General features: G+C 36.9%; 1 protein-coding gene across 1 annotated transcript; it reads right to left on the reverse strand.

The window, feature by feature from the left end:
• Nucleotides 1-5723: 5723 nt before the first annotated feature.
• Nucleotides 5724-22106, reverse strand: syt12 (synaptotagmin XII). Its single transcript, XM_058407677.1, has 8 exons — nucleotides 21650-22106; nucleotides 13209-13265; nucleotides 12904-13097; nucleotides 12442-12807; nucleotides 10333-10548; nucleotides 9079-9199; nucleotides 8865-8998; nucleotides 5724-7129 (listed from the first exon to the last, which is right to left on the reverse strand). The coding sequence occupies exons 2-8, from the start codon at nucleotides 13252-13254 to the stop codon at nucleotides 6956-6958; spliced, it is 1251 nt and encodes a 416-aa protein (XP_058263660.1). The 5' UTR covers nucleotides 13255-13265; nucleotides 21650-22106; the 3' UTR covers nucleotides 5724-6955.
• Nucleotides 22107-22633: the final 527 nt, after the last annotated feature.

Consider the following 22633-nt stretch of genomic DNA (forward strand, 5'->3'; position numbering starts at 1 on the left):
CCCTGATTCAGTCTCTTATTCTGATTGGTCACTGAAAGTGGTCATGACCGGGCTTTGTTATTTACAATGAAAAAGAACTCTGGTACGTTTAAATCAAAGGCAGGTTTTCCTAATTTTGTAAATTTTGGAATAGGCAAATTTTACGCGTATCACTATAGCAAATTTTAACAGTGGCAATCTCGTGTCACTGCGTGCGAGGATGAGTGCGCATGCGCGGTAAAAAGAGGCTCACGGGTCAAGGTACGCAGATCAGCATTGCGCATGCGTGAACTATCGGCCCACTTAAGTAAACATTCCAAATGTCAGAAAAACGCGACACAAATCTGGACAGCGAAAGATGAGAATTATACATAATGTCTTTGTATGTTGTAGCCTTACAATTTCCCTTCACTTGAACACAAACCTGCTCTAGCATGACGATGCTCCTGTGCACAAAGCATGCTCCATGAAGACATGGTTTGCCAGTGATGATGTGGAAGATCTCCAGTTCCTCACTTAATGCTTTTGTGGTTGAATGAGAAACCCAGCTTTGTAAAACCTGTTAAATTACCAGGGATTTTGCATTGATTGCTCTCAAATTGTGGTTTGATCTTCATCTAGTAACAGTCAGAGACAAGGGGCAATTTCAATAAGCGAATTATGCACATACAGTAGGAGTTATCAGGTCTTTATCGAGGGTTATTGAGTAATCCTTCACAGTGCAAGCTGGAAAAGTAAGCAAACCTCTGCACTAAAACCTCCAAAAACTAGTCTGGTATTTGCATTCAGGAGGTTGATAGGAAGTTTAGATTAGATTAGATTCAACTTTATTGTCATTGCACATAGTTACAAGGCAACGAAATGCAGTTAGCATCTAACCAGAAGTGCAAGTTAGCAGTGCAATATGAACATATATACAGATATGTATATAAATAAAAGCTAACTTTACATAACTTTACAGCTGGATGGATATGCAGGGAGTATACATACACACACACACCTATATACCTATATGAATATACATATCTATGTGCAGACTATACAAACGAATGTACAGAGAGTATTTACAGAGACACTGCCGGGTTTATCAGTGTGTGGGGGGAAGTTACTGTCCATGTAAGGAGGTTAGTGAAGCTGAGTTCACTAAGGTAACCACTGTGGGATAAAAACTGTTCCTTAGCCCGCTGCTTTTGGCTTTTAGGCATCTGAACCTAAGGTTGTTTACTTACAAATCTGTTCAAAATCTGAAAATAATTCATTATTGTGAACCATGCCTTGATCTTACAGTACCTTATAAGATGCATTATACAGATTCATAAACTTGAAAAAGAATTTCACGGCATTTCTAAAGACCTGGCTGTTCAATTTACAATAAGTCACATTGTCTACAACTGGAGGAAAATCAGGAGAAAAAAAGGACTCAAGAATATCCGCAAAAGACCTGCAGAAAATCTACAAATCTCAAAAATCTTTCTTCATGTGTCCACTAACAGAAAAACAATGAACAAGAATGGTGTTTATGGAAAGACACCATGAAGGAAACCACCAGCTGTCCAGGAAACATTGTCTTAGAAACCTCCTGGATGTTACATAGCTCTAGAATAGCTTTTATAGATCCAGAAAAAAAAGTTTTTAACTTATTGTAGAAGTGAATTCTTAAATGTTATTGCTTTACAAATATTATCCTGTGGCACTGCACCAGGAGAAGCCATGAATTGTGGATGGGGATAATTCAGTGCTTAAGCTGCCGGATTACTGATCAGTAGACCCTGTGCTGCAACTATCCAGCGTTTCTCTCTTCTTGGTGTTACATTACACTTAATGCAATTAAATGAACAACTTTAAGTCAATACCTTAGTCAGTAAGAATCCTTTATTACTCATTGCACAAGTATTTTATGACTTTTAGATGGACATAAACAGCACATTATTCTTCTGAAAACTGATATTGTTTGCTGTGTAACATTTTTCCTACTTTTTAAATAGCACATTTACTCTAAAATTTGACATAGGAGACTGGGGTTTAATTATGTCTGGAAACTACATACATATTACTACAACACTGCAAAAATCACTACCATCAACATTATGAACATTATAAAGGAAATGATGATAAGCGCAAGCACAATGTAATTGATAGAACACGCCTTGGAGCCATATGTTTTCGCTGTAATCTTCCAGTATTTGGACTGAAACAGACACAAAGACAATTAAAAAAAAGATATTTCACAACCACAAAAGGATACTACATTTATAGCAAATATTCAAATAGTTAGGACTTTTAATACTGATAAAAAAAATACACAATAATAATAATAATAATAATAATAATAATAATAATGTTAATAATAATAAATCAATATTTCCAAATACAAAGAATTCTCACTGAAGCACAAGTATTACACTTCACTTTGCTGTCTGAAAACCTCCAGGCTTCAGATTCAACCGTTTCTTTCAGAGGTCAAGTCCTTATTTACATACTCTAACTGTAGAACAGGTTAGAGATCATCTTTAGCTCTTTTTTCCTTTCCTGTGAAAGTTTCATACCAGCTCAGATTTGACTAGATTGAGCTTGCAGGGAGTTAATCCTGGGAATGCTGGGAGGACGGGATGCCACTTGATTGCAGAAAACACTTTAAGATTTGTTCTGTGTAGACATTTAGCAAAATACCAAAAACAGCTTTCCAGTGTATGTACTGTTCTTCAAAATAACTCTGAGGCACAGAATACTTAAAAGTTAACTGTTATAGTTAGCATACATCTAATTATCATTATACTATACTATAATAATGAAAAGTTAGGGATGTTTATATTGAATATGCAACTTCACTAAGTTTTTCCGATCGCCTATTCAACTAGTATGTGGACTATCATGTTTTGTTCTCACCTAATTTAATGCTGACTTAAATAAAGATTTCAAGCTTCTGTGAGTGTATAAAGAGAGGGAATGGAAAGAGATAACAAAAATAAGTGGACAAATGAATATTTAGCACATGCAGAAGGTTCTAGACTACAACCTCCACTAATCCCATCCCCACAAAATCACTTTTCCATGTGATCCATTCAAGGTGTTGTAGCATAGAACATCAAGAGATGTTCTGAAGCTTGGCTAAAGCTTTGGGATAATTTAGGGCTACCCCTGTAATAAAAAAGCACACAACATGATTGTTCATAGTCGAAATCATGTTCCTAGACTTGCATGTCTTAGTCTGAGCTTTGCTCTTCCCCATGGTGGTGGGGGTTGCACCATCAACATGCATCTTCTACAAAGCACAGCTTAGTAAAATGTCTAGTGTTTGGAATCAGGCTAGCTGCTAGCAAACGTTTAGCTCACCCATAACCTACACTCGTTATCTGTGACCTTCTGATGCTTATACTCATGAGGAGACTGAAAATTGAAAAACGTAAAAGATCAGACCATGTGACCTTCTTGATGTTCCAAGGTTCTCTTGCAATCCTTACATACCTGTTATTGTCAATTTCAACAAGTAGACAAGGTTTGAAACCTTCATTAAAATTTTCTGTCTTATGCCACAGTAGCCTTTTATTCAATTTGGACCAGACAGGAAAGAGATGCTTCAATCCTGGTGTCTGGTTATAACGATTTGATCAGATCTGACCAGCCCTTAGGTCTTCATGCCAGCCCATTTCTGCTGAATCCAACACGCTGACTACGAGAACTGACTATTTTCTTACCAACTTCCTTTTTACTTCCTTACACAAACAAGCCAATCATTTATCAGGAAACACTTTCCCTACTTTGCTGAACCAAACATTTTGCATAAAATTTAAATGGAAATTAAATTCACCTCTGAACAACAATCATTTTAAAGTTTCAGAACTAAGGTTAGAAAATGTAACAGCTACAAAATAAAAATATATATAATAATAAAAATATCATTATATTTAAGATTTTAAGTATTCTATGTTTTTTTTATTTAAACTGGACAAAAGATTTGAAAGCTGTTCTTTGTGGTTTTGCTGAATGTCTGAATTGTGTGTCTTCTGTAACTGAACTAAATCATTCATCATTTGCTTTCCACAACAGACATTAATTAAACAAATAAATTAATTAATTAATTAAAACCTATAATTTACGCATCATTAATATAATTACAGTAGAATGCTATCTATAATCACTTAATATAATAAGAAATAAAAGATGTGTTGCAGAAACATGGTACATGTCAAAGTAGGAAAAAAAAAAAAAATAGGTCATTAACCTGAAAATAACCAGCAGCTGATTTACTTGAAACAGTGTGGTTGGTGTATAAATTAGGTCCCATAACCATAAAAACCCAAACCAAACCAAAGATGAATCTGAAGCTTGAAGGTTTTCAAACAGCACAGTGATACTGAGTAACATGCACTGAGTAACATGCACAGCTCCACAACTCCACTAAACGTTCCTCTGGGTGAGGACAGAGAAGCAGAGACGCTCGTGGTGTCCATGCCAGAGTGTCCACATAACTATGTAGTGTGGCCAGCTTCTACTACAGGAACCTGTGCTACCCTGGCCTGATCATCTATTATTTATCCATGAAAGTGAATTGAAATTAAAAAGGGAAAATTAAAGTGTCCAGAGAATATATAAATAAAATATAATAAAATAAATCAGGTCTTTTTCCAGCTTTAATGCCATACAGCAACCAATCAATATTTAAAAGAAAAACAAACCGAACCTTACCAAACTAGCTTTAAGTGTTAACAAAAAGTCTAAATTATTAAATTGTTAAGAAATTTTGCTTGTGTTGTCACTTCATTCACTCAGGTTGGTTTTCTAGTTATAATAGTAATATAATGAGCTGAGAGAGGGTTACAACAAGACAAGGCTTTGCTACAGAACCATCAAGAGCTTTATGTTCATGAGTTCATGTTCATTAACCTCAACTGTCATGGGCACCTCATCAATCACAACCTTTCTTTTTTTTTATCACAAATAATGATGAAACGTGTATAATATGAAGGGAGATAGAAAAGGACAACTTTTAAAAATTACAGAAGATTATTTTGAGAAGCTGTAACGTAAACATTTCCGTTTACTAACATGGGAATAGGCGGGGTTTAAGAGTACCGCAGCCAGCCACTAGAGGGAGACATTTTGGATGTATTTATATGCAGTCGTTGGGCGGAGCACATGGTATAGATGCTGTGAAATATACGTATGGTTGATGTATGATTCTTACCAGCACATACACACACACACACACACACACACACATTATAAGGCTGGATCACTTACCTGCTGTCTGTTGTTGAACTGATGACAAGATGCTTCATAAAAGAATGATTACATTATTAATTATTATTACATTATCAATATTACAATATTTAAAGGCAAAAATATATTTAAAATAGAAAGTGAAACACTTCATTATTAAAATAATGCACAAATTTGAGGACGTTTATTTTCGAGTTTAAATGGACTTCATGGGGTACATTAAAATATAAGTGATTAACATATGAGAATTCCTTTTGTATATCTTTAAATATATTTTATATCTGGAGGTTTTAAACATTTTTTGGGGGGGAATAATATCAAAGTTTGCTGCAGGCACAAATGCATGTAGATTTTTTAAAAATTATTTTTCTTTGGTAATAAAAAAGAAATAATGATCAAATTTCTGAACTTTAATATTATTTTGAAAAGACAAGGAAACAATTCGAGACATTTCTTTATTTAAAGAGTTATATTTTAACATCAATATACCATATCTATTACACTTCCATGCACTGCAAAATGACTTCTTTTTTTTTTTTTTAAATTTCATTGTTCACAAACAGAATATAGACTCAAGCCTAAATAAAATATTGCTTCTCTAGTGGTTGATTTGGCACAGGATGAAACTGAGTGCTGTGTACAACAGAGTTAGTCATGAAACCTCAAACACTGCACTGAGATAACGCTAATCATCTAGGCTACATTAATAAAAACTTGAACCTGGTTAGTTGTATACTATTTCTAGACATGTCTTTGAACAGACTCTTGCCTGGATGTGAGGAACATGTAGTAAGATTTTTGCCTTTATCTGAATGTGAATGTTGAATGGATTTCTGCTGAATGAAAGAAATTTTATTGCCAAACTCCTCGTAGTAGTCAGTAGTCAGTAACAGTTGGAGGCAGGATGTCTTTTTCTTCTTTTTTTTTTTTTCTTTTTCTTTTTTTTTTTTTTAAACAAATCTCTCTAGACAGAATGCATAAAAATCAACAAATCAAAACTGCAGAAACTCAACAAACACTTCCAACAGGTGATTAACAACGCCCAGAATAAATTTCCAAAATGCAGGCAAACCCAGGGACGAAGGTGTGAACTAAAATATAATATCAAATATATAATTCATGTTTAATGCGTTCACTTTCACCGTGATACAACACAGAGCTTGTCTCTCTTACGAGCAGAAAGGCTCCGATGGACGGGACGGGAATGTGAATTTAACAAGAATGAATTTGTACACTCTTTGAACTACTGCACTCTCACAAAGAAGTGGTTAAAGTTCTCTCCATCATACATACAGATGTGTTCTATTGCTTTTTACTGAGCATAAAAATATAAAACCACACAGAACACAGAAATAATAATAATAATAATAATAATAATAATAATAATAATAATAATAATAATAATAATTTGTAGGTATTAGAATGTGGCTGCACTTACTCCTTACTCCACAACTGAACAAATGACTACAACTCAGTGTTGACTGGCCCTCAATGGGGTCAGCCACCCTGTTATAACTGCTACAAATGAAGACAGATTTAACCTGGATAAAAGGACCTGGGAATTAAAGCAGAGACAGGCAGAGTCTCTCTCAGAGTCTTTCCTTTTACAATCTGCTCCGTGGCTCTGGCTGTGCAACTGCTTTAAGAAGATACTGTTTTTTTCCTGAATAACGATGACCTCTTGATGAAGTCTTGATGATTGGGTCACGGAGACAGTAGGCACCATGCAGGTGGGATCAGGAGGGCAGGAATCAGATTAGGTCCTCCGCAGCGGGTGCCACATGGAGACGGGTTTGCGCAGAGTCGCCAGCATTTGGTTCCAGTGAGTGATGCCCATGCCGCTTGCCTCTGGCCCGATGATCACATGACCTACGTTTTCACCACGCCCGTCTTCTGTGTTTTCAGCCACTGTGACTCTTAGAGAGAGGTCCTGTACATAACACAGGCATTACACAAACATTAAAAGACAAAATACCCCAATAAAGATAGTAATAATGTACATATCATAAAACAATACCAATACAAGCTGCAGAATAGTGGCGTTCGATAAACAGTTGTTAATCAAAGCTGTATGTCTTTATAAAGAAAGTACACAGATTGTAATGCAGGGTTTCATCTCTGTCAAAGTTGAAACATACGACAGTGCGATATCTGACATGAAGTGCTACATGGTGTACAAATCTTAAACATGGATGGAAGTAAAATGTCAATAATTTTGATATCAACTAATAACATTCATCTATGTGTCATCATGCTGTATCTCCATCATTGAGTATTTGAAAGCTTGGGCATGGAGGAGTTGGTGTTGAATCTATAATAAATTCAGATGTTGAGCTAATTTAAGAGTTGCTTAGGAGCTCCTGGTTACACAACTGACTGTATATGACTGTAGAAAGGACATTATTAATAATCACACTCTCAGTGTTTATAATGATTTATAATCACACTCTCTGGTGTTTTTAATGATTTATAATCACACTCTCTGGTGTTTTTAATGATTTATAATCACACTCTCCGGTGTTTTTAATCATTTATAATCACACTCTCTGGTGTCACCCAAATGAGGATGAGGTTCTCTTTTGAGTCTGGTTCCTCTCAAGGTTTCTTCCTCATATCATCTCAGGGAGTTTATCCTCTCGACAGTTATCTCAGGTTTGTTAGGGATTAATACATAAATCATTTTCAATAAATTTAAATATAAGTCTGATATTAATCTCGAACTTTTGTTTAATATTAATATTGAACTTTCTGTTCCATATTTCATATGTTCTGTGAAGCTGCTTTGAGACAATGTCCATTGTTAAAAGCGCTATACAAATAAAATTGAATTGAATTAAATCTAATAAAGATGGAAATGTTGCCTGTTTAGCAGGAGGGATGATATTTGTTCTTTGTTTCTCAAATACATGAAGTATACAGTCAGTGTGTTGTTACTGAGCCTTTATTCGTTGATTGTCTCTTTTTTTATATAATGCTTCTGGTTTTCTTGACCTGGTTTTGTCAGCCTTACTCCTAACAGTCTGTTGATCTCCTGACCTGCGTCTGTTGTTTTTGACCTTAATCACTTTGGATCCTGTGCCAGTGTTTTTTGTTTTTGTTTGTTTGTTTGTTTTGTACAAAAAAGATATAAAAACATATCCTTACAAACATCGACTATGGAAATACAATTAAGTAACCTTATATTTATCATTACCCTTGTTTTTCTCCACCATTATCCTCAATGCTAACAATAGTAGAATAGATAAATAAATAATTCAATTCAATTTATTTGTATAGCCCTTTTAACAATGGACATTGTCTCCAAGCAGCTTTACAGAAGTACAGAAACAGAGAAGGACACAAAATTATAAAATTTAAATTAAAGTTACTATTTTATCTCTGTTTTATCCCTATTAATTAGTAAGTTAAGTGAAACTCCACCAATTTTTTGTTTCTTCCATGAACAGGCAATACATCATTTGAGCAACGGACGTAAATTTTGTGAAATTTCAAAGTCTTCTGGATAAATGTTCAAAATACACACTTTAGGGGTGAGGTGTGCCCTGTGCCATATCTTTAATAAATTGTGTCTGTCTCAGCCCCTCTCCCATGACAAAAATCTCTGCATCCAACGTATTAATTAATTAAGAATGTATTAATAATCCGTCCTATGTGTTATCTCTTACCTGAAGCACGACGGCAGGCACAGAGAAGATCATAGCCTCATTGAAGATGGGGTTAGTATCATCTCTCTTTATGGAGGTTTTCTTCTTACTGATCTTCCTTCCATCTTGGAGGAGGTACACCTTCACAAACGGATCTGTTCGAATCCGCATTAAGTTAGAAAAACAGGAAAGGAAGAAATACAGACAAGAAAGTTGGAGTAAAAACCATGCTGACCTGCTGTGGTTTTGCCGTTAGTCCAGACCAGGTTCTTCGCTTTAGCCACCACCACTGTGAGGCGCTCTGCGGTGGGAAGGTAACTGAGGGAGAGCAGAATCTCTCCAACAGCATCCACGGCCTGTAGAACCAAGACACAACCAAATTACAACAACAACAAAAACAACACAGAAACATTATTCTGGAGATGCTGTGTGGGCGTGGCGGAGCGTTCGAGTTCCCAGTTTACCAGGTGAGCATTATATACAAAATAGTAAATGATTATTTGCTCTAGAAGCTCTGGAGATATTTGAAAATCTTGCAAGACATGATATGATAAAAATCACTCCATTAAAAGTCAACTACGGACATGGACATTGTGTTTGAATATTAAATCCAATTTATACAAGCCGCAACACTACACACTTTACACTCATTTTACACTAACCGCTCAGCTCGTGAAGTATGAGTATTAATTTTTGTGTTTGTGTTTTTATTCCCAAGTTTATTAAATATAATATAGAAATGTTTCTGGCAGTTCTAACTTCCTGCCATAGTTGGATTTTAACCAACGCCACAGTGTACACTCATACAGTAAAGCAACCGGCTGAAATATGGCTCTGACGTTTGATTGCAGTAGAACCAAAATATTATTTTTCTGCCCTCTGTTAGATATCAGTCATAAATCTGGTTATTAACTCTTACTAAAATTAGACTGGAAGCATATCTTTAGTGAGAATTATTATTATTTCTCATTTGTTTCTTAATTTACTTTTCTTGCATTTTTATAATAATCATCATTGGAAGCAGTGAATGAATAACAGTACTACTCCATGCTAAGGAAATAATAAACGCAAATAGATACATAAATTAATTAGTTAAATAATAATAATAATAATAATAATAATAATAATAATAATAATAATAATAAATAAACTGTAGTGTGATGGAATAGAAAGGTTCTTGTTTTATTAGCAGATAATTTTGTGAATATTTAATATTTATTACTAGGTGCAAAATTATCTGCCAATAGAACAACAACAACAACAAAATAAACCTTGAAATGCAAACAAAATGTCATGTTAAATAGGTTTAATAATCCTGTATTTGGTTAATTATAATCTTATTATTATCTTATTATAATCTTTCAATTTCTGCTGTTCCAGCTGATCAGCAGCATCAGACGTAATTCCTAAAGCTTATAGCTCTTCTAAAAACATCACTGTGGGATGGAGTATGTTGATGAGGGTTTGTTGGTCTCATGTGCATCAACACCTTATTAATGTCCTGGAGGTATAGCCAAGCATTGAAAGGCCTTATGGACAAGTCGAGATCAGACATTTTGAGTTCCGCCTGCCCTGCACTGATGTTCCTTTCGTCCAAGTCCACTCCGAATGCTGAGAAGCGCAGGCTGTACTCCTCCACAGCCACTGCGTCCAGTGGAATAGAAAAACGCTCATCAAACAACACGGTGAAGGCGTTGCTCTGAATCTGCAGGAGAGCACACGCTGTTTAGTTGTGATGAAGTTCTACATAAATAATCAGAGAAAATAAATTTGTAAAAATGAGAGAATGAAATTTAACTTCATCTAAAGTATTTCCTTCTCATAATTTTGTGGAGGTAAGCAGGAATGTGTTGTTATATTGTATGACTGCCTAATTTCTGATGTATTAAATGCCATAAAGACCACTGCTTGTTATTCACTGAAGATCATATTTCTACTGCCATAAATCATATATATTTTTTGTATTTCTATTGTATTTCTTCTTTGTTTTTTTTCTTTTACCAATTCCATGCTTATTTCAGCAGACAATGTAGCTCAAATAAATAAATAAATAAAATCATTAAAGCTCCATACACAGTTTTTGTTTTACTCACTAAGATTGCAGTGATGTCAAGTGTTTTCTTGAAAATGTACACATCATTTATATACCCTGCAGAAAATGACAGCACGTCCTGACGAAACATCTTGAATATAGTCTAATGTGTCTAGAATTTCCTGTTATAAGATTGCAATAAACCAAATATAATTTTAATAATTTTATTTGTCGACATTTTTACTCATTTCAAGCTCATTTTCATTGTTTCATTGACAGATAATTTTGTTTAGTCATAAAAAATAAATGGTGAAAATAATCTGCCATTAGAACAAGCTTAAAATTAGTAAAAATAAATAAATAAATAAAAATCATAAAATTTAAATATAAAATAAAGAAAGAAAGAAAGAAAGAAAGAAAGGCTATAAATATGTTTAATCTTATATTCAGATTAGTGTAAGCTCCTAAAAGGAAATTCTAGCTAAATGTGACTTTATTCAAGAGATTTCAACGTGCTATGATGCCATTTTTTGCCATGTTTTAGAAACTGTGTTAACAGAGACACCTTTGGCACAATATGCCTCGGCACCTTTTCAAACCCCAAGAATTTAGTACGACTGAAAGCAAACTAAACAGAATGTGTTGTGTGTCAGCAAGAGAAAAGGCATCAGCGCTGCTCTCAGCTTTTTGGAACAACATCAATGCTGAGAGAGGCTGAAGTCAGACACCTTTTTCCACATCACCAATAAACATTATGCCTGAAACACTAACCTCCTGCTCGGCTGATAGATGCAGTCAGGACCCGTGACATTAAGAATAAGAAGGTGGAAGTGTAAAACTATTATTTTCATGCACAGGTGATTAAATTGAATAAATTGATAGTTAAAATTAAAAAAAAAAAAATACATGACCAGATTATCAAACAGAAATCAGCTTTAGCTCATTAAACTGAAGTTTTTATCCAAACTGTCTGAGATTGAGACAGGACACAACTGAGGGCGTGTCCCAAAAATGGAAGCCTAGAAAATCAGTGCATTTTTTTTTCAATATAAAAAAATGCTTATTGAACAGAAATCAGCTTTTTCACAATGCCTTTTTGTGAAATCGAGCTTGCATCGAACTTTCATCAGCATCCAGTAGAAAACCAGAACCCCAGAAAATCAGTTCTGAGTTTTCCAGCACACTGTGACATGTTCTCATCCATATTTATGTGCAAAGAAAAAGAGCATAACAGCCATTTTGCTTTGGAACCATGCTGAGTATCTGTGCTGATGTCAGCACTATTTCTCTTTCTGTCTTTCGTTTATTCTTTCCTTCTTTCTCTCTCTGACACTACTGGCTGAATGAGGTCATTTAGACGTCATCGTAATCCGAATTTTACGGCACTAATACCGTTACTGATGCACCTAGGGAGACACAATTGACTGATGATCAGCAGGATAATCTGCCTGTTTTTGAGGTTCCTATAGGTTGTGTGTTGGTTGTATCAAGAAAAGCATATGTTGCAGTGCTGCTTAAGGCATAAGGGGGTTAATAAAGTTTCAGTTTCTCCACCCAGTTCCTCACCCGTGTGACGCCCACATTGATCTCGTCAGGTAGCAGTGTAACTGTGACGTAGCAACCTGGAAAATTCTCCTCCTCTTTCTCCATCAGGTCCTTGGCCTGATGCAGGGTGACATGTAACAGCGAGGCTCGTGCTTCGAGCTCCAGCGTCACCTCCAGTTGGCCCACGGTGACATCATGGCCGAACGTTTGGGCAATGGATGAAATGGAGCACAGCGAGTCCACCGACGCGGAGCGCTTCATCTCCAGCTCCCGGCTCATCAGCTCCAGAGGCCCGAGTTCGCGAAAGCCGTCAGGTGTGTCAGCCAGCTGCAGGCTAGGCTTACGGCTCGCAGAGGATGCTCGTCGGTGGTTGGAAGCTGCAACGCACTACAAAACAGAGTATATATTTACAAACAAGGGAGGTCCATGGCAGGTTTTTACAGGCTGAATCATTACACACATCAAACGAATGAAGCCTATTACCTTCTGTCTGACTTCAGAATAAGAGGTGCCATATTTCTCCTGCAGGTAGCGGTAATTGAAGTTGGGGTATGGTGAGGGAGCAGGGAAAGAGCCAGACCTCCAAAGCTTCCACAGATTTACTCCTACAATGCCAAGCAGAACCAAAAACCCCAACAGGTAGACACCAACCTCCCAGGCAGGAGGATTGCGGATCACTGACACACACACACACACATATGCACACACACACACACACACAAATCATCCATGAGAAGCCCAATACATCAGTAAGTACATAAATCCCTCTCAGTTACTTTGTCTCTTACCACTGACATGGTAGTCAGAGATGTCCTGGCTGTGTGAAGAGGACATGGTCCCACCGCCTGGAAAGAGAATGAAGAACAGGGAAATTGGAGAGTTAATGAATTAAAAATGTTTAGTTCGGTTTCTGAGAAGGACAGCAGTCCCAAGTGGGTAGTGTTTACAGGTATGGATATGGGAAATGATACATATGTATGTGTGTGTGTGTGTGTGTGTGAGAGAGAGAGAGAGAGATCTCCCTTTGACTTGGCAGCGAGGCAAAGAACATTACATCATTTTTCATCTCCACTTTTCAGGGTTTCCACTCATTCAAGGGTGACGTCTAAAAACACAACAGAAAGCTGATAAATCCAACCCTTTCTTTAACAAGTCTGTCCTCTGGCTGCCAGAAATGACAGTCAAAATCGTGTTTCTCTCTTCTGATGCCATGTTTTCTGAGGGAAATGGAGAAACTGTTCCCTAACCCGGTAATCCAAACAGCTTTCTACTTAATGTTTACCTCAACACAGCAGATTCATTCAAATGTATTCAAATGAATGAAATAGAAATAACTTGAATGGAAGAAGCTAGAAACATGGTTACAATTCTTAGATTCGCTTGATTGTAACCTTAGAAGAGGAAATAACAAACAATTCACTTTATGGAAGCAATTTAACTTCTTTAGATGGAATTGCTGTGATTGAGGAACTCTTCCAGTACAGTGTTAATAGACACAAATTGGCACAGTGATGATTTCCAAATTACTGAAAACGACAAATTAAACAGAGTGTGTTGTGCATCAGCAATGGGAAAGATATCAGCACTGCTCTCAGCTCTTTAGAACAACATCGATGCTGAGAGAGGCTGAACTCAGACACCTTTTTCCACATCACCAATAAGAGTTACGTCTGAAACACTAACCTCCTGCTCGGCTGATAGATCTGCAGTCAGGACCAGTGAAGTGTTTGTGAGAGTCAGAGACATTAAAGAAACAATTAAGGTGATTGAATCGTAACTAATTTATATAATAATGATTTGTACTTTATTATAACCTTCAGCACTGCTCCTGGTGAATCTTATTTTAATACCTTTCCACAGACACAAAGTAAAAGCTAAAAGGTGTTGAATGATCTTGCAGTCTCTTTACACAGCTCAGGTGTGTTTGCATGAAAGAGTTTCGAGTTACTGGAGATAATAGGACGTGTCAGGTAACTGTTTGTTCGCCCGTGTATAGACGGCCCACGTATCCCAGGTGCATCGTCGTGATTAATGACCCAACCCTATTTGGTACAAGTAATATTGGAAAATTAGTGCACATGAAGTTCAGGGAATAGACACCACTTAATGCAATAAGGTGCTGCAAAAATATGTCCGGTCCTGCTGGCAAAACTGCACTAAAGTGTATTCCAAGCATATACATTTTGTTGATCCATGAGTTTGTGCTTTACAAATCAAAACCTTAACCCAGAGAAGAAGAATCAATTGGCTCTTTTACACATTTCAACATTTGTTATTAGCATTGCAATAAAAAAACAATATTATGTTATAATTTTTTTTTAAATAATGCTAATACTGGTCACTGCTATGTTGAAAAATGTATCCGCAGGAACAGGAATATAAAGGAATATAAAGTGATACCTGTGATTTAACCCTGACTCACTCAAATCCATCATAAGAAAACTACATGTATAGAACACCATGCTTCCTCTCTGCACATTTTAATTAAGTCTAAAACAATCATTTTTCTATTTATGATGTTGGAATTTGTTAAAATCCTATTATTTTGGATTTCTAGAGTTTTGTTCCTAAAAAAGGATTTTTTCATCAGACATCAATGAATAAATGAGAGGGATCGTCCTAGTGAGAGAAATGTGAAGCCAAGTCAAACTGGTACTGTTCCAACAGTGACAGCAACTTTAACCATCACACCTACTCACTGCTCTCTCTCTCTCTCCCTCTCTCTCTCTCTCTCTCTCACACACTCACTCACTCTCTTTTTCTCACTCTGTAATTCTCTGTCTCTGTCTCTTCTATATCTTGTTCCCTCCGTCTTGCTCTCTCTCTGAATTTTTGTGTCTTCTCTCTGCTCTGGCTTGTTCTCTCGCTGTATGTCTCTCTCTGGTCCTCTCTGTCTTTACCTGTCTCTCTCTCTCTCTCTCTCTCTCTCTCGCTCTCTCTCTTTCGCCCCCCCGAAGTAGCAAGTCGTGAGCATCTATGGGCTCATGTATGCGAAAGAAGGCAGAAAGTGCTTTTTCCTCAGAGTGTGTTACTCTGCACTGTGATGCAGCATTAGCTGTCGGCATCTTGCAGGAAGCACATCAGCCGTTACTCTTTGTAGCTGTCATATGATAGGAGAAAGCTGTCTTTTAGCCAAGACTAAAATGGGGAAAAAGCAATAAGTTTGATGAGCTTGAGAGCCAGGAAAATAAATGACTTTACTATCTGTCTTTTATATCCACGTCAAAGACACTGGAGACTGAACAACAAGAACCGAACAAAGAAAAAGGTGTTGTTGTATATTCTGTTTCCATATAATCAAATTTTACTTCAGATAAATGAATATAAATATCAATGTTTATGTTTCTGGTTTCACGAAGAACAACAATATGTGTTTCTGGGTGAGATAAACACACAGTCTATTCCAAACAATAATAATGCAATCATATATTAAATTGTACTTAATGATGGGAAGGTTATTAAAGAATATTTTAGAGAGTAAAAGGTGTATGTTAATCCTAATAATCAAAAATAATCAGTTCATGATGTTTTTCAGGTACTTCACTGTTGTCTATGTACTTAGGTTAAGACACGCGTTTAAAAAAGTGAAGATCACATCCTTGAAACGGTATAAAGTGTCTGCGGAGACCGAGTTCAACGGTTGCTCCATGGATCAGCTCGGCTTTGTTGAATCTCAATACAGTCTACTTTTGGCCTCCAAAGCCTTAGAGCTTCTTTTGAAGAATTTTCTACAACATTAGCAAGGGAGACACTTAACTGAATCTCTGAAAGGTCAAGAGTTTACTGGCTCTCACATCTAATCTTTTGTATTAGAGCATAACACAGCCTCAGAGAAAAATTGATATTTAACTGTAGTGTTCATTGATGCTCAGATGATACCATGAAGCAACCGAACAATACAGGCTCTTGTTAGGACGCTGTAGGTGTCAGAGAACAGGGTCGGCTATGATACCTCCCCGCTGGAGCTTAGAGGGTTAAGCAGCTTACTCAAAGGCCCAATAGTGGCAGCATGGCAGAGTTAGAGCTTGAACCTCAGACTTCATTATTTATGTATCTTAAATAATGTTGAGATGTACACTATCCACAGCTACACAAAATGGTACAAGGTATCACCTGTGCCATACATAATTAAGATCTCATTCTGTCCTCATTTTTTAATACAAAATACTTCACTGATGCAGATCCTTAGAAAACTGACCGCTCTCTAAATACCAGAGAGCTCAATATTAATTCACAGCAGTGAAGACATCTATGTTACAGGAAAAGGTCAGATACTGCGAGGGAGATATAACAAAGATATATATCAAAGAGCCATCAGAAATTGAAGGTCTGTGATTCATAACTGGCTTTTTAATGTGTACTCTTCTGAACTCTTGGATCTATATTATCTGTACACTGTACACAATGACCTGCTTAAGACACAATTAATTACTATAATGCTTCTAGATTGTTGGTTAAGATTGAATGTAAGTAAACAGAGTATAAATGAAGTATCTGGAAAGAGAAATTCTTCCTAAAAATGCACAGTGATGGTGTATATACTTGGATGTGTCCAGAATAATAGAGGAATAGACTAACACAGGCCATCGAATTGAGCAGTATCTCTGACCGAAAAGAGCACTAAGACTGCATTTAAGGTTATACCTGAAACCGAGCATATTATGAAACCCAAACTGAATCAAACCCACTATTTTATGCACACGGGTGAGAACCGCTATGAATAGATTAGAGAAGTCACATGGATGATAAGTGCTGCAGATGACTGTGAAAATGTACTTGGGTGTTTTTTTTTTCTCGTGTGTTAATCAGAGAGAGGAAGAGCTGTGAAAATGTGCGAGGGAGGGGTGCAAATGAGAGAGAAGGTCTGAGGGAATGTACATAAAAGCCTGTGGTAATGAACTCTGGAGTAGAATCAGTAAGATCATATGTCAAAATGATCCGACTGGAGTGTCAGATCTACAGCGATAACATGTACGATCCATAAAATGTGGACTCCACATACACCATTGTACCTTTGCAACACCAAGTGCTTTCTAAAGACTCTAATAAGAATTTCTGCTTAACATCTTAAATTATTACCCCAAATTATTCCATCTCCTGCCATGATAATTCATTTAGAAGCAGCTGAAATACATACAGCTGTATGCAAAAGTTTGTGCACCCCCAGGCAAATCACATATTTGATTGATTTTTGAAAGAGTAAAAGACGCCTTGTTGCTACCTTTCTGTTCATGTTTAATGAATTTTCACCTTCCTCTTTTCCTCTTCAGTTTCTTGACTGTTTGGGTCATATTTGCGTCCAGAAATTGCTGGAATATTATGTGTGCACTAGTTGAATTGATTGTTTTGTTAACTAGCCAACAGCTAGTCATGCTATCTATCTATCTATCTATCTATCTATCTATCTATCTATCTATCTATCTATCTATCTATCTATCTATCCATCCATCCATCCATCCATCCATCCATCCATCCATCCATCTATCTATCTATCAAAAGGAAGCTAATCAAAGCGAAGCTAGCAAACTGAGGTACCTTTTAACATGAAAAAATTTAAGGCTATATCCGATAGTATATAAAAAGGTTAGTTATAATGTCTGTTAGCTTTGGTTTGCATGGCCTGTTCCTAATCTGTAGCAATGTTTCTCTTACATTTATTTGCCATTTTAAATTCGTAACAAGATAACAATGAGTTAGAGCTGCACATGGAGTAGTGTCAGGATGACAGACGTTAGATTCAGTGTAGCAATAGATAGTTGAGACACTTTTTAGACTCTTGAAGAAACGCACCCGCTTAATGGCAAAAAATGGCATCTTAGCCAGTTAAAATTTCCTGAATCTGGTCAAATGTTCTACTATTTCTTTAGATTACAAGAAACCAAAACAAATTATTCCACCTATTTCTAAACATATTTGTCTGTTTTAAGCTTCGGATTTTTCTTGTTCTGTTGGCAGATCATTATATTACTTTTAGATCATTGTAAACATTCATTTTAGTAAGAATCCAATAATTTGCCAATAGATGGAGAAAAAAATGAAAGCTTAAATATAGTAAAATACGCCTATCGGTTTAATAGACCTTAAATTTGGTTTATTTTAATCTCATAAGAAGAAAAATAGATCAAATTGACCAGATTCAAGATATTTTTACTTGCTCAAATGCCAATGTTGACACTAAACAGCTGTTACATGAAGTGACATGAATTCAAATCTTTGTTACTGAGTAAATTTGATTGCTATAAACTAGAACTGTGCATGGGTTTATTTTAAGATGATTTATCACACATATTTATTCTATATATTAATTCTTATTTAATAACTATATAGAATAATGAAATGAACAAAGATGTATTTGATGGAATAAAAACATTTTTTAATAATTATTTTTTAAATAATTATCTGCCAGCACTGTTAGTAAAGACTTACTGGATAATTAACAACATTTATTATTATTATTATTATTATTATTATTATTATTATTACCATTATTATTTAGTTCTGTTATGGGGATCCATTTAGAACATTCTGTATCCATATATGACGCAAGTCCCAGCCACACAATAAACTTTCAGAAGTCTATTTTCTGCAAGTGTGGGTGTGTGGAGATCATAAGAATGGAGATGAAGCCAAACACAGACGCAATCTGACTCATTCATGCAAAAGGTGCAGGGAAGGTTTCTTCCTGGAGAAGCAGCTTTCTCCAGTATAATGATATTATTTGCCTTTTATGTGAGTCTGATAATATAATGCTTGCGCTGTATGCTAGAACTGGGTTTTTTTTCCCTTCCCACATCACCAGGCTTTCCACTTGCTATTTCAAATAACAAGCGCCTCCAGTCAGCTGTGAAAATCACTCCAGCTGGAAAACCACAGTGCTGGAGAAAAACACATTAACAAGGGTTAGTTTAAAAATGCTGTTTTAATGTTTTGGCCACATCTGCATTTTTAATCTCAGATAGTCTGTCCACAATGAAACACAGACAGAAAAGTGCATGGCTGGTGTCTGACCCATGACCTTTACATTTTATTCACGTGTTTTGAATATGTTTACTTGGAGTCCCTTACAGTATATCCTACACATAGTGATCAGACATGGAAATAAATGACCACATACCATACATACAATTGCCTCGTTATAGGTTCTGGTGGCTTTTTATAATTACAGATATCACATAATTCATTCATTTTGGAGAGCAGGTCTAAATAGTTGTTTCATAATGAATGGAGAGAACCGATGAGAAAAGATTTCCGATGTACTCCTGTTAGCGTGGACTAGGCCACAATGAATCCTTCTTGTCAATAAAGTGCCTTCAAACGCTGATGAATCTGAACTTAATAGAGACAGACAGATGCAGAGATTTCCCTTGCTGAGGAAAAAAAAATGAAAACGTGTACTTCCCTATATTGGTCATCCTTTCTAAAACAGCAGTGATCAATAATAATGGGCCTATATTGGTTCTGCGAGAAAAGCAAGAGAAGCTGATTGAGAGGGGTGGAGGGGAGGGGGGTGGAGTACTCTGCACTGTCAGCTCATTCCAGCATAGGAGCAAAGCTAGTGTGCATTTACTAATAAATCAACTTTCCTTTTAATCTCCAAAATGAGTCATGATAACATTAACTGCATGGTGGCTGAGTACACACTCTCCATCACAGCACTGAAGGCAAGAGTACTGGCACGCAGCATGCTCACACACACACACACAGGGTTCTGGCTGAGCAGACATACCCATGCATCGTGACCAAACGATGGCTAAAGACACTCAAATAATGAGACACTTATTCTCTGATATGAAATAGCTGTGGCTTTCTTAATAGCAACCTCCTTCGACAAAACACTTTCTCCCTGACATTCTCTCTGCAAGAGATGAGGATAAAGATTTCACAGCGAATGGACCCCTAAATCAATCCTGATGACAAAAGCGGTGCATGTGCCCCATGTTGCTCCTTTGATAAATAGACTAGGTGTGTCTCTGTAATGTTTTTGTCTGAGGTGTCTGGCAAAGCCTCTGGCATGCAGAGGGTTAAAGGACAACTGTTTGATAGTGTGTAGGCGTTAAATAATGAGCTGGCTCAAGACCCTACCCCCCTTTTACACCACAAACAATAATGATGCACTGGGCACAAACCACAGGCACACAGAAAGATGGTGACCATGACAACCACGTGAATATAACTCTGTCATCAGGGGAGAGATGGGTTAATAAAAACTATTACACAGCCGTGTAAATATCTCAGTCGGAGTCAACACACGCGCATAGTCTAGGACCGGATATCAGCCTTGTGAATCTGTAGAGAACCATACTGGTGCATCCGGAAACAGGAAGCCTGTGATAGGAAGCTTGAGCTCTCTGTACCTCAGACTGAAAACCAAACATCACGACATGAAAATCCTAGACTGTGTATTACTGTGTATATAAGAGTGGGTCAGTCACAGAGATGGTTTGTATCTTGGAAGTAAAAAGTACATGAAATAAAAAATTAAGCAACCTCACATGAAGAGAGAGCAGAGGTCAAGAAAACATAAATTATGCATAGTATGCAGTTCATTTCTTCACATGAACCTTTGCTCAGTCTCTCTCTCTCTCTCTCTCTCTGTGTGTGTGTGTGTGTGTGTGTGTGTGTGGTGCTGAATGGACAGTTCCTTTAGGTAATCTGTGTGGGTTCCTACTGAGACCCTACAGATGGGAACAGCAGTCCACCAGCCATGTGGACCAACCCAGATCCTACAGTATGGCACAATGTGAACCCTTTTAAATGTGTAAATTATTAAACAGTCTAATACATATATATATATATATATATATATATATATATATATATATATATATATATATATATATATATATATATATATATATATATATATATATATATATATATATATATATATATATATATAAATTTGTGTGTGATTGTCTATGACATACATAAATAGGTGTGTGTGTATGTATGCATGTGTGTGTATGCATGCATGTATGCAAAAATCCTAAAGTCACACACACACACTTATACATACATTTGTTTGTGTGTGTGTGTGTGACTTTAGGATTTTTGCCACGCATACATGCATACACACACACACACACCTATACGTATTGCATGTCTGTTATAATGTTCTGCGCGCGCACTGAGCCCGTGTCCTGTAGGTAGTAAACATGCTAGGCATCCTCTCTGAGCAGACTGTGTGAGTGTGTGAGGAATATGAGGAATGGCGGGGTTTAAAGCCTACCTTAGAAGACTTTGTTTTCGGTGTAAGGGGATGGGGGACTCCGCTCTCCCTTCGTTGCTTCTCACGCTCCTCTCTCCATACGCATCATCTGCGTTTAACCACCAAACCAAATGCATTAACAGGTTCGCTTTGGCTCAGACTGAGAGCATCAGTTTAAAGAGCGCATCCTGGACGCTGGTGTGACCGGTGGGATTCGGGAGAGGCATTCCCTCCAAGAAGAGAGAGAGAGAGAGAGAGAGAGAGAGAATGCAGGAGTCCCACCCCTGCAGTGTAACTTCCAGTGCTCCGCCACAGCACACTGCCGCAATCATGCTTTATTCTTCATCACTCTATTAACCTACTACAATCATAAAGTTCACATCCTACAGATACCGCCGACTGTTGCGGAATTCTTCTTCTTATTTTCTTTCCTTCACTGTTTTGTCTCCCAACAGCACCACGCAACAGTCAGACATCTGCATTATGCACATCTGCACTTGCAATTGAAAGAAAAGGTATTTAGCAATTTTGCTTAAAATAGAAGGCTGTTATTTTCGACTGTATGTTAAAACAAACACAGCCCCTCCTTTCAGGGTTGCCTCCCAAGCAACGCCCACAGAACATGCAGCATAGATGTTGACCACACATTATTACTCCTTGTACTGATTGGCTAGGTGTTCATACTCAGCACTGGTCATTACATGCAGCTTTTCTTTCCACTGTACCTTGCAAAAGTATCATGGACAAGAAATCAGATATTTCCATTCGTGTTGACGTTTGACTAAAATACTGAGAGGACATTTTTAATACTTTTTGCTTTGCAGATCTTTGCCAGGTTTTCCCTGAGAGAGTCAGAAAATACTGACCACTTTATGGTCACTGACCATAAAGTATAGATACAGTAGATAGAAGCCCACAGATGCCTTGCTTCCTGTACATGATGCTCACATCTCAGATGTTTCCAGTTATGGCCATTAGGGCAGCACACACACTCACATCCTTGTC

The sequence above is a fragment of the Hemibagrus wyckioides genome, linkage group LG14 (genome assembly GCF_019097595.1).
Source record: "Hemibagrus wyckioides isolate EC202008001 linkage group LG14, SWU_Hwy_1.0, whole genome shotgun sequence".
NCBI lineage: Eukaryota > Metazoa > Chordata > Actinopteri > Siluriformes > Bagridae > Hemibagrus > Hemibagrus wyckioides.